General features: G+C 31.3%; 1 protein-coding gene across 1 annotated transcript; it reads right to left on the bottom strand.

Moving 5' to 3' along the window:
• Positions 1-3,001: 3,001 nt before the first annotated feature.
• LOC124543497 (keratin-3, type I cytoskeletal 51 kDa-like) lies at positions 3,002-12,069 on the bottom strand. Its single transcript, XM_047121720.1, has 4 exons — positions 11,997-12,069; positions 11,309-11,594; positions 4,225-4,417; positions 3,002-3,295 (listed from the first exon to the last, which is right to left on the bottom strand). Exons 1-4 carry the CDS (start codon positions 12,058-12,060, stop codon positions 3,002-3,004), a joined length of 837 nt encoding a protein of 278 aa, XP_046977676.1. The 5' UTR covers positions 12,061-12,069.
• Positions 12,070-13,047: the final 978 nt, after the last annotated feature.

The raw sequence follows: 13,047 nt of genomic DNA, 5'->3' as shown, positions 1-13,047 counted from the left end.
TATGCACTATTTTGACACTACTGTCATTAATTTTCTTTGTAATTGTATTCTAAGGAAAATAATTCTTATTTATAATAAATAATAATAATTATTAGTCATAATTAAGTGGGATTCCATGTATTAAATAATAAATTTAGTCCAAGTATTTACAGGTTTTTTTTAATTTTCCGAAAATAGCTTTATTGATGAAACGCCCACCATTTTTCTTTGCAAATATTCTTGTACCTATATGATATATATATATATATATGAATTCTTGTAACAGAGGTAGCGGGGATTAAAAATGTCGATTTGATGAGTTTTTAAAATGTGTTTTGATTTGCCTGTATTTTTGTTTCGATAATTCAAATTTATCTTAAATCTAAATTATTCAAAAAAATATTTACAAGGAATATTTATGCAAATTGTATGGTTTATTTTTTATAGTAGGTTTATAAGGTCATCAAAAAATAATTTAACCACTTTTTACGTTTCAGGTTAAGCAAAATTTTCATAATTAGGATTTTTAAAATGTATCTTTCTAAATCGATACAAATTGGGAACCTTAAAGAAAAGAGCTCACCCTTTTCTCAATGGCCGACAACGCACCTAGAAACTTCGGGTGACACTTTCTATCAGGCGAGAAAGTTTTAAATGAATATATTATATATATTCGTATTTTCTTCTCATAAACGGATGATAAAAATTATAAAAATGTATAGAAATAAAAATATTTAAGTTATGTTGAACGATATTAATGAACAGGAAAAATTGAGACGCATGGCTACGACGCATGAGGTACAACAAACCTTAAACTGGTTCTATTTACAAACGTTAAATCACAATAAAAAAAAAACTTTGTAATTGTATACAGAATTTAATGTTAATTTAACTTAGGTTTGAAATATGTTTAGTGTTCATAATTATATTTCATAAAAATATATATATTTATTAATTAGCTTGTTCTGAAGTGAAAATTAAAAGTATTTTATTCAAATAAACTTTACAATAAAGTCTTTTTTATTTTTAATCTTCAATATTTCAACTCTACTTTCGTTTCGAATAGCACCCTCTAGCGAATAGATACGGCAAGAGGCCCACTAAAATGAAACTTAGCGCCTTCAATTTTATCTAAACATATTGTGCTTCAATACTATTTCTTATATTAACGATAGGCGATGAATTAATTTATAAAGCAAAAATTACTTCGAATTATTTGAAGAGCTTTGATTTTTTATCTGTAGTAATTAGTTCAAACTCATAATGTTTACTCTATCTATAAATGCATGGGAAATCTTGGTAACAAGTAAGGTAGTACAATTGTACTAGCATTATAATAAATAGTCTTTTTGACCTTTTTAACGTTACGCGCAGTAAATCATCATATTCCCAATCTTAGTATTTTATAAATCATTATAATATTACTTGTACTGATACTTATTCAACTCAATAAAAATCACGCCTGATGTTTAAGTAATTGAATTGCATTTAGCAAGTACTTCTAACAGGGATTGCAATTCGGCGGTGTTTATGTTCGGATGTTTGTGGGAACTTAATGCCTAGAAAAAAAATAAAAAATCTGCAACAATGCCATGTTTTGTTGCATTTTCTGTTTTATAATCCAGCTTCGCTCGGGGAAAACGTAATTATAAATATATTGCAAAATTTTTAGATAAGAGCTTAAAATCACCTGCGAGGTCTGTATCACTGCTGTACGAGGTCTAATAAGCCTCGTACCGGTATTGTGATAGGTTTCATACGAGGTCTTAAACACCTGGTACCGAAGGAATAGCAAAATATTTAAAAAAGATTTAGGTTTTTGTTTATTTTCATAGTATTATGTCATATGGCATATTACATTAGGGTAGAGCCACAGATTTTGAATTAATTTTTATTTTATAAAATGACAAATTTCCGACTCCGCAAAGTCATCAATATTGTTGGGGCAAATATCTATTTCTGTAATATGTTTTTTACTTTGCCGATTCATAAACTCAAATCATTTGTAAAAAATACATCATCGTCATCTAGCTTTAATTAGGCGCTAAATATTTTGATTGTTTGATTAACTGGGATAAGCTCCGTCTAACAAGGGTAACTTTGATTACAACGAAAATGTTTTATTTATCACACTAGCAGTATACCTTTCTATATATTACTATTATAATATTATATTGTATAACATTAATTATGTTTAATATTTGTTATTGTTATCATTTATACGGGGTTATAATAATAATAACAATTTTGTTTAATTTCGTTTAATTATTCTCAAATATTGTTAATTTATTGAATTGTATCAATTATTTAATACATAACGTATGTACTGAAAACAGCTTTGTTCCATTCGGGAAACTGACATCTCTGTTCTGTAAGTATTAAATTTTTTATGGAATCTAATATAAAGATCAAGCCAAAATTTAAAAATTAAAACAAAAAAGTATTCCGCACGACTTTTGAAAATGTTTTTGGTTCTCATCTGTGATCCATAATGAACTCAAAAATTTGACTCATCGGTATGGCTGATCAATAAATTTTGAAATTATATTTATTCTAATTATTAACAATATTGGTATTTAGTTTTAATAATACATCAGACTTAACTTGATTGAGTATCTCGGAACTTCTTTATTGTGATGATATTCAGGATAATTTCTGAAAACATTAATAATAACATAAATACCAATAATCATGTTTCATGTAGTCGCGTTCGATCGAACGGTTTAAAACTAATTAAACATGAAAGTATGAATAAATTATTGTGATAATGAGTATGAGATTTTTTAATGTCAATAAAAAACTAAATATTAACCAGATAATCATAATAAAGGAGAATAATAAGGTACATGATTGCATTGATTGAGTATTTAGCGTTTTCGTGACATCACTTTCGTTTTAGTTAGACTAAATAGGTATGTATGTAATGTAATCAGACAAATTACTAAACACTGTAACGTGAGTGCGCAGAACCTTGCCTAATTTTATTAAAATAAGATAAAATAACAATAAGAAATATAAATGCTTACCAATTGGTATTATTTATAGACACGCCTCTCCTGCCGCTATCACCATACGCTACATCAACCAAATCTTCTTCGGCCAAATCCTCCTCCAAATCCGCCACCACCTCCAAATCCACCACCGCCTCCGAAGCCGCCACCTCCACCAAAGCCACCGCCTCCTCCGAAGCCACCGCCTCCTCCGAAGCCACCGCCTCCTCCGAAGCCACCGCCAAAGCCGCCGCCACCGCCAAAGCCGCCGCCAAAGCCGCCTCCACCGCCGAATCCACCACCAAACTTGCGTTTGTGTGGGTGAACTAAAACCATAAAAGTATATCATTTTCTTTTATAACACAGTAGCATTTTGAACGCAAACAAAAGTATGAACGAAAAGATAAAATATAAACTTACACGGCGCAGCAAGCACACAGGAAATGACTACAAGGATTAGACAAATTAATGTTAGCTTCGCCATTTCTGGACTGTGAATATCCGATAATGAGATACAGCTTATATACGAAACTTCATTTACACCAATTGTAAATGTTTACAATGCTCTTCAAAATTTGTAAAAAAAATTAAGCATCTCAAACGTAAATTCCCAATCAGCTATTTGATTAAGGAAATCTTCTACCAATACACCTACATATAATACGCAAGCGTCGAAAATTTTCGAATTGACTATTTTTTATTATATGAATTATATTTGTCATTCAAAACATCATTTAAAACAAATACAATTCTTTTTTATTTGTTGTATTAACTTTTCTAGACAATTTGTTCGGTACTTAATACGAAAAAGGGGTGCATTTCGACAGCACGCAATGTTAGTTAAAATTATTGTGGATTTAGAACAATATTCATGGCTTGGCACAATAATAGCTGGTTCATTCTTTACTACCGGATCGAAATTAGGATTCAATCTACGGTGAATGTATTTAAGGTGAATTCATGGTCATGTTCAAAATAGCAACTGTATCACAGTTGCTATTTTAATCATTTTGTTATGTTTATACTTGTCATTCATTGAAAATAATTCTTACATAAACAATGTTGTTGAAGTTAAACGTTTTTTGGCTCGTTATAAAAAATATGAGAGCGTAATTTTTATGATGCGCGAGCATGTTGATTGAATATTAAGAAGTTGTATATAATTATAAGCTGTTGCCCGCGGCTTTGTCCCGGGGAATTTTAATAGTACAAAATAATTTAAAATGTTACATTAATTTAAGAACTCTTTCTAAACCAAATTTTGGTACGACTTTCGGGGGCTAGACCCATGAGACTGCTTAAAGAGCTCACTTTCGAACAGGCTCTCTAACTGTTCATAAGAAAAACAGCCTTCTCTTAGGTCGTCTCCTGCTTTTTGTAAAGATTTGACTTTATGAAATGTCATGGCGAAGCAGACTTGAAGCGCGAGCTGTAGTCTCTTGGATATTCTGATGGTATCAAAAAAAAGATGCGTCGGATATACACTTTTATATAATTTATCTTTTGTCAGATCCAGTGATAACTGTAGCTTCTTTGAAACGATCTAACTCACCAAATTTCATGGCCATCATGTGATGATGAATCTGTCAGTCATGGACATGTTATTTTATATATGTAATATAATAATAATTAAATGATACAAGTGCTATTATAATATAGAATTATGCTACGAATTTCATAATTTATTTTGAGGTTTTGTTTTAGTCGAATGATATTATGATGGAAAATTTAGTGTTCCTTTAATGCATTCATGACTTTGTGCTGATTCATCAGATATTCTACAGCCAAACAATTTTAATGTGTTTGTATTCTGGTTTAAAGAGTGAGTGAGCCGAGCCGGTGTAACTAAAAGCTCAATGGAAGCGACGTCTAGTCTCAAGGTTCGTGGAGCAATGATGATCAAAAATGATCATTAATATTTCTTTTAGCACCAATGATAATGGGTGGTTTTGTCCACTTAACTCTTGTAGCACTATTTCCCCATCAGCCAACATTTAACAATAAATAAAACATCAAAAAATACTAAGGCTACGCTTTTTAATCCTTAGTATAAAATTAAAAATAACTATTGAATATTTTTATAGAATCAAATATTGTACCCCAAGAAAGATTTTTTGCTGTACAGAGGCGGAAACTACTAGTTATTAGTTTACCTTACTTCCATATATTGATTGCAACAGTTTTTTCACTAATGTGAATAATTGAATATACCTATATAATATTGTTGCAAAACATACTGTGCAGCAACTATGAGTATACCCACTTTTAAAAAAAAATACCGATGGTAGTCTATGTATATATGTATATTAGGTGTCTCCTCAATTTAAACTTAGATACATTTTTACGCATTCTGTCTTAAATCTCATTAATAACTCAATTCTGTCTATAAAAACATAAGCCCGTTTTAGTTGCTTAGGTATTGTGCGATTACTAACTACATATTTTATTTTCATTTTTACATGAACTTTATGATGATAATTGCATTGTTGTTTATTGTAATATAATATGTATTGCAATAAACAGACATTACAAACATTCATAGATATGTCGATAGAATTACGGAGTGATAAACAAAATATTTTCCTTGTCGGAGTACCAATATATATATCAAATAAAAGGTGCAAAATAATGAATTAAATAAATAAATTACACAAACGATAAGTTCAAGCAGTCTTATTGTACAATATTCGCGAAATCAAGTTGACTGTCAGTAAATTGCGAATCAGAGTGATTAAGGAGGGCCTTATATCTTGAGGAAAAAATTAGAACTTTGACATATTTCTGATTGAAAATATTTCAAAAACATGTGATGTCATTTCAACAACGGAATTTGTAGATTTAGGTCGAAACCAGTTAATCACAAATTACTTCTTTTATATTTTTTGCGGTCTTAGAGTCGCTTATTCTGAGTAGAAAATAGCAATCCTCGATTTAGACAATTATAGACAAAGATACACAAATCCAGGACAGAAGCATTTCAGGACAAACTACTGACGTCACACCTCTGGGATGGAAAACTATTATCTGGATTTAATTACTAAATCCTCTTCACAATATTTTATAACAATATTATACCCATATATTTACAACAACATAAATGATTTCGAAATAAACAATGGCTATCATTGTATGATAAAGAATGATAGACTTCTAATACCTAGTTTCCGAACTTTCTAAGTAAATATGTACATGCTTCTTGGAGATAGATTCGATTTACAGTCGTTTTATTTAATAAATTTACATAGTTATTTTTAATTTAAATTAGACGATTAAGAATTAATTTTATTTGAAGTACCTAAGTCAAACCGACTTAGTGACTTAGTCAAAACGACTTTGTTAATTTACATGCAGGATATATGTACATTTAATTGTACTTTATTGACAATTAGAATGGAGTAAATGAGTAACTACTCTGTTTCTTGTCGGTTCTTGATGACAAAATCTGCTTTCCCAACGGTTCAAAAGTGCCATTATGAACCTACTTCAATGGAGAATAAAATAAAGGAATAAATTTAATTTGTTATGCTTTTTATTTTTTCACAAGATTTGTGCTTTAAATAGGCGCCAAAATTGGATGCAATAATGTTTTTTTTTTATGAGCAAGCTTCGCCATTATTTGTTGTGTTTAAGTGACAGTCATATAGACAAGTTTTAATTAAACAAGGATAGAAAGAGTTTTTTACAAATGTTGTGTACAAATGTATTTGTTTGTGTTTCATCCAAGAAAGAATTGATCCAAAAATTGTTTGATAAGCAAAATTTGGTGCGTGTTTTTAAATTGATTGATTTGTTTTTGTTATTTAACTTACTTTTTTGTATGTTGTTATTTTAAAAACCTAGATGATTTTGTATTGGGAAAGAGCAAACAATTTCTTTATCAACATATCCACAATATCTTCTTGGAATAATAATGTTGCTTTAAGAGAAACTAAAAAAAGAATAAGTTGTCTGAAAGGATGGGAAAATTGCTGTATGCGATGGTAAAAGAGATTTTTTTTTGTAAAAGTTATACCAAACTAATCTAAATAAAATATAAAATCAAATTTTAAACTAAATTATGAAGTTATAAGTAAAATAAGTATAAAAAATGTAGTTAAGAAATAACTAGGACAAAACATAAAAGCAAATTATAAAATTTGAAAAATGAAAAAGAGGATAAAAATCTTGTTGAACTGTGTTCAATATGAATTTGTATGCGGATTGTAAATAAATAAAATTTTAACAAAAAGAAAAACCGACTTCAAACAAAACACTATTTTAAAACAAATGAATATGCACGAAAAAGTAATAAAATTAAAATTGCGTATTCAACATATTTTTTAGAGTCTTCCTAAGTTAAATGAAATGAAAAATATTAGACTACTTAAAAGTCGATTAACGATTATATCATGTAGTTATAGTTAATCAAAAGAAAGAAGCGATTCGAGCCCCTTGATTGATCAAGTATATTATTGTGTAAAAGGTAATTTGTAAAAAACATATTTGTTAAAGTATTCTCGTATTGTTTTTTGATAGATATACTGTAGGGTTTTATTGGCTGACACCGACTCCAAATATAACAATAATTATAACTACATGATATAATCGTTAATCGACTTTTAAGTAGTCTAATATTTTTCATTTCATTTAACTTAGGAAGACTCTAAAAAATATGTTGAATACGCAATTATTTTTATTACTTTTTCGTGCATATTCATTTGTTTTAAAATAGTGTTTTGTTTGAAGTCGGTTTTTCTTTTTGTTAAAATTTTTATTTATTTTTTGAATTTAAGTGAAGCTGATGTTGTCTAACTAAATTTTTTTTAATATGGATAGATTAAGCGTTCCGTTTATATGAGTCAGAAACTACTTCGAGGACAATTTCAAAGGAAACTTGCGAATAAAGCAAAAATAGACTTTCGAAAATGCGGATTTAATACGTCACGCGGCGTAAACGACAAGGATCCCTCGAAAGAGCTGTAATCGAACTCAGCAAAAAAACTTTGAAAAAGACCAACTATATTTCGTACATCATATGACATCACATCACATACACAAAATTTGATTAAAGATAGTAAGAAATTCTGCCCCATATCGCACCCTAACTGCGAGCCGTATAGGAGTTCCATCACTACATAGTATAAAACAAAGTCGCTTTCTCTGTCCCTATATCTTTAAATCTACGCAACGGATTTTGATGCGGTTTTTTTTTAAAAGATAGTGTGATTCAAGGGGAAGGTTTGTGTATATAATACATGAAGAATATAGTAAAGAAACACTGATAATTTTAGAAGTTTGCGATGTGATGTCGTATATAAACAAATTCTGTAGTATATTTAGTATCAGTATTGCACCCGTGCGAAGCCGGGGTGGGTAGCTAGTTGATTATAATATTCGACTATGATAATTACATAAACATAACCACATTACGGAAGGTGACTCAAATATCCAAATAACCTATAAATAAAAGATTCGACCGAGTATCGCTAACGTGCTCCTCAGAATTGTTCCGTTCCCTTCCGTTCCGTTACTTTGACATGGATCCTGTGCTCAGAACCTTACCAAACTTTCACCAAATTACCCTTGAAGTATATATTTTATAATAAAAAAAGAATTATCAAAATTGGTTAACGTGATTTTCAGTTATTCACCTATTTGTCGCGCATATACATAATGCAAATTTAAGACTTATGTCGTTTTCACATGGATACCATCATCGGAAAAAAAAATAAAAAAAATGGGACCCCACGGGAAGCACTACCTTTAAACAAAACAAAATTATTAAAATCGGTCCACCCAGTGAAAAGTTATGAGGTAACAAATATAAAAAAAAAAAAAAAATACAGACGAATTGATAACCTCCTCCTTTTGGAAGTTGGTTGAAAATGACACTAAAGAGAGATTTATCCCTGGCCGATTTTTTTATATTTTAAAATAATAGGTTGGGGAAAAAGTTTTTTCGTATTTTATATGAAAATTCAAAAATTTTTTTTTATAGTTTATTTACATTTGACTAAAGTGCTGGTGGGTGCCATTTTGTTCCATAACTTTTTGCCATCTTGTTGGTAGTGACATGATCCCATTGCTGTAAAAATTTTGGGGCTTCTGATCGAAAAACTGCGACAAGTGGTTTTGGCAGTCCTCTCGTGATGTTAACCTGACACTGCCTAAGGAATTCTGCAGAGACCGAAACAGATGAAAATCTGAAGGTGCAAGGTCAGGACTATACGGCGGATGCATTAATACTTCCCAGCCAAACTCTCGTAATTTTTGTTGAGTGGCTAAAGATGTGTGAGGTCTAGCGTTGTCATGGTGAAAAACCACACCCCTTCTGTTGATCAATTCTGGCCGCTTTCCCTCAATTTCTTGCTTCAATCTCATCAATTGTTCGCAATACAGTTCTGAATCGATGGTCCTGCCGGGCGGTAACAGCTCATAATGAATGATGCCCGTCCAATCCCACCATACACACAGCATTACCTTGTTGCGAGTTAATCCGGGTTTTGCCACAGTCTGTGAAGCTTGACCGGCCTTTGACCACGATCTTTTTCGCACGTTCTTGTCGTATGTGATCCACTTTTCATCACCAGTAATCAGCTTCTTCAAAAATGGTTCGGTTTCATTACGTCGTAATAAAGAATCACAAATGAGTACACGGTTCATTAGGTTTTTTTCAGTGAGTTCATGAGGCACCCATATATGGAGCTTTTTTGTGTACCCAGCTTTATTCAAATGAGTCAAAACCGTTTTGTGGTCAATTGCCAGTTCTTCAGCTACATCGTAACTACTAATATGCCGATCTTGTTCCACTTTTTCAAAAATGGCATCAATTTTGTCCGTAACAGGGCGACCAGAGCGAGATGCATCTTTGATATCAAAATTTCCGGCTTGAAAACGCTTAAACCAAACTTGCGCTACTCTCACAGATACTGCATTAGGTCCATAAACATCACAAATTTTTTTCGCGGCTTGAGTTGCATTTTTACCTTTTTTATAGTAAAATTTTAAAATGTATCGAATTTCTTCTTTAGATTCACTCATTTTAACAACAACAAATACAAATGAAAATCACACAAATTCCTAATTTGAATTTGGAAGTGCCTTCTTTAAAATTAAAACTTTTTAATGATACCAAAACCAGCCAGATACAAATGGTATAGCCAAAGAGATTTTATTACAAGTTCATACATACTATATGCGAAAAGACTTTTTCCCCAACCTAATAAAAAAACATGTTTGTCTGTTTATTTTATTTCTTCTTATTCACTTCATTTGTTGTATATTTATTATTGTAGTAGACAAAGATTGTCAGATTGTCAGACCAGTTATTAGACACGGATTGCTAACAAGATAAAATTTTCACATTTGAATTTGTTATAAAACGTATTTCGAATTAAAAAAGGTCATATAAAGGACACCCTAATATATTTACGTTTTTTATTAAAAATATCTATTAGCGTAACTCAGGATAAGACACTGGTAAAATTCATAATTAACGCCCTTAATGGAATTTGCGTTAAGTGACTTGTTATAAAGCGAAATACTAATTAAAAGTGAATCGAAAAGACAATATTTTTTTTTAATTTGTTTTATTTACCAATATATTTAACGAAATGAATAATGCTTCAAATTTAAAAGTTAGATTATATATTTATTGTTCCATAAAAAGTCTGCTACAATATTTAAATTTTCATCCCTCTTTATATACATTAAAGTATACACGTAAGTGGTATTCTATATTCACCTAAATTACCATCAATATAAGCTTAAGATATATTACGATCATGCAGATATACTCCAAGTGGGTGAGCTTAAAGAATTAAAAGAAATAAAACAAGATTTATGTAAACAATGCTATATTCTTAATCACAATGGGCTTGCTAATTTTGTTTTGTGGAACTTCCAAGGAATTCAAATTTTCTTGTCAAATTTAACGTCTGAAAAAAAGAAAGGCATTTTGAATTAACAAAATTTAAACACTTAGTTTGTAAAGGTTATCCTGGGTAACAACCACGCATTTTTATATCGTTGAGGTTTGGTTCGAAGGATGAGTGAGATAGATTTATTATGAGCAAAAGGGATACAACATCTCAGTCATCCTGTAAAGTTTTGGGCAAAGACTAACCATCAGATCTATTTTCTAAGTTATTTTATAACTTATTACAAGATAATTCTATGTTTTGATTTTTTACATTAAACTCATAGTACATTAAAAATAAAATAAACAATTGGATTTAAAATACAAAGCGCGTATTTAATTATTGAATTGAATTAATTCATACAATACATGTCTAGACTACTAAAAAAAATGATACATTGTGTCATTACTTGTAAAGAAATTAATAAAAATACATCCTTACCCGTATCCACCTTTCTGTTTATGACCACCGGCACCACCAACACCGCCGCCTCCACCCACTCCGAGACCACCGCCAGAACCACTGCCGCCGCCACCACCCAATCCAAATCCACCGCCGCTTCCCTTTCCACCTCCAAATCCACCTCCAAATCCACCGCCGCCACCCTGGCCTAGCCCACCGCCCCCACCGATTCCACCTCCGCCACCGTGACCACCGCCAGCACCTCCGCCTAGTCCACCTCCACCCCCGCTTCCACCCGAACTTCCACCACTGTTTCCTTTATAACCTGAAAATATATAGTTCTTTAAAGTCTTTCAATAATATTAATAATCAACAACAACAGCAGCCTGTAAATTCCCACTGCTGGGCTATAGGCCTCCTCACCCTTTGAGGAGAAGGTTAGAACATATTCCTCCACGCTGTTCCAAAACGGGTTGGTGGAATACACATGTGGTAGAATTTCTATGAAATTTGTCACATGCAGGTTTCTTCACGATGTTTTCCTTCACCGCTGAGCACGAGATGAATTATAAAGACAAATTAAGCACATGAATCAGCGGTGCTTGCCTGGGTTTGAACCCGCAATCATCGGTTAAGATGCACGCGTTCTAACCACTGAGCCATCTCGACATCTGAGTCGAGATATTAAAAATCAATTTTTTAAAATTAATTTGCAACAATTCAATACCTGGGGCTGCATGGACGCAGACAACGACCACGAGGGCCAAACAAGCTACTAAGATCCTCGTCATCTCGGAACTGTGCCCACTGAAATCAGAAGACAGCTTATATACATACAAATTTGATTATGTCATCATAAGTAAACACGAACGATGCACTTTACTTTTTGTAAGTGTTTTTGTACCAATATTGGTTATTTTTTAATGTTCACAAATTAAAATTTAAAAATAGAATATAGAACCTACATGGTTCCGTATTCTATGAAGCCATATGAGTTACATAACTTATTAAATGGTTCTTATTATGTTTAAAAAAAGCTATTTAGCATGTAGGTAGCTGCAATAAGAGGAAATTAGCAATTACTTTAGTCCTGTCGAATAAATTGGGATGAACCTGAATAAGTAGAATAGCTAAGAAGAGCTTAGCCCGCAAGCAGTAATATCAGCTATTAGAGATTCCAAGAGATTGTTTTCTTCTGAAAATGATCATGGAATTCAATATAAATCTGGACTGACTAAAATATACCCCGTAATTGGTCCCTTCTAATTAAGTCGCTTTTCCAAATTACTTAACTGAATTCTAAACTACTGACTTGAACTTGTTTTCCAGTTTTTATTTCAAGTTCACTTTTTATGCAGTCGGGTTTTTTGATTTTTTTAATTACCGGAGATCATGATTTAATTACGGCTAGCAACATTTTTCAGGACCTACAGTTTTGTTTTTTCTTAAGTGCCGAGTACGTAATTACTTACTTAGAGTTTAAGAAAAAAAACTGAGATAAATTGTAATTATTTAAATAAAATAATTTTATTTCTGTAAATCGAATGAATATTATGTAAAGAGGTGATTTAAGTGAGTGGAAGAAGTAGCTTTCGTTCATTGATATGATATTTTATAGCTATTTATGGTAGGGGTTTTTATACAGATAATATATAAGATTTTCATAAATGATTTAGTAGACAATATCAGAAAAAAAACAAAAAAAAAACGATATCTCTCATAATTATATTGTAGAAAAGGTTCTAGTCTAGCTGACTAAGGAGCTGAGATCGTTATGC

This window comes from Vanessa cardui, chromosome 1 (genome assembly GCF_905220365.1).
Source record: "Vanessa cardui chromosome 1, ilVanCard2.1, whole genome shotgun sequence".
In the NCBI taxonomy this organism is placed as follows: Eukaryota; Metazoa; Arthropoda; class Insecta; order Lepidoptera; family Nymphalidae; genus Vanessa; species Vanessa cardui.
This window is presented reverse-complemented; position numbering and strand designations above follow the sequence as displayed.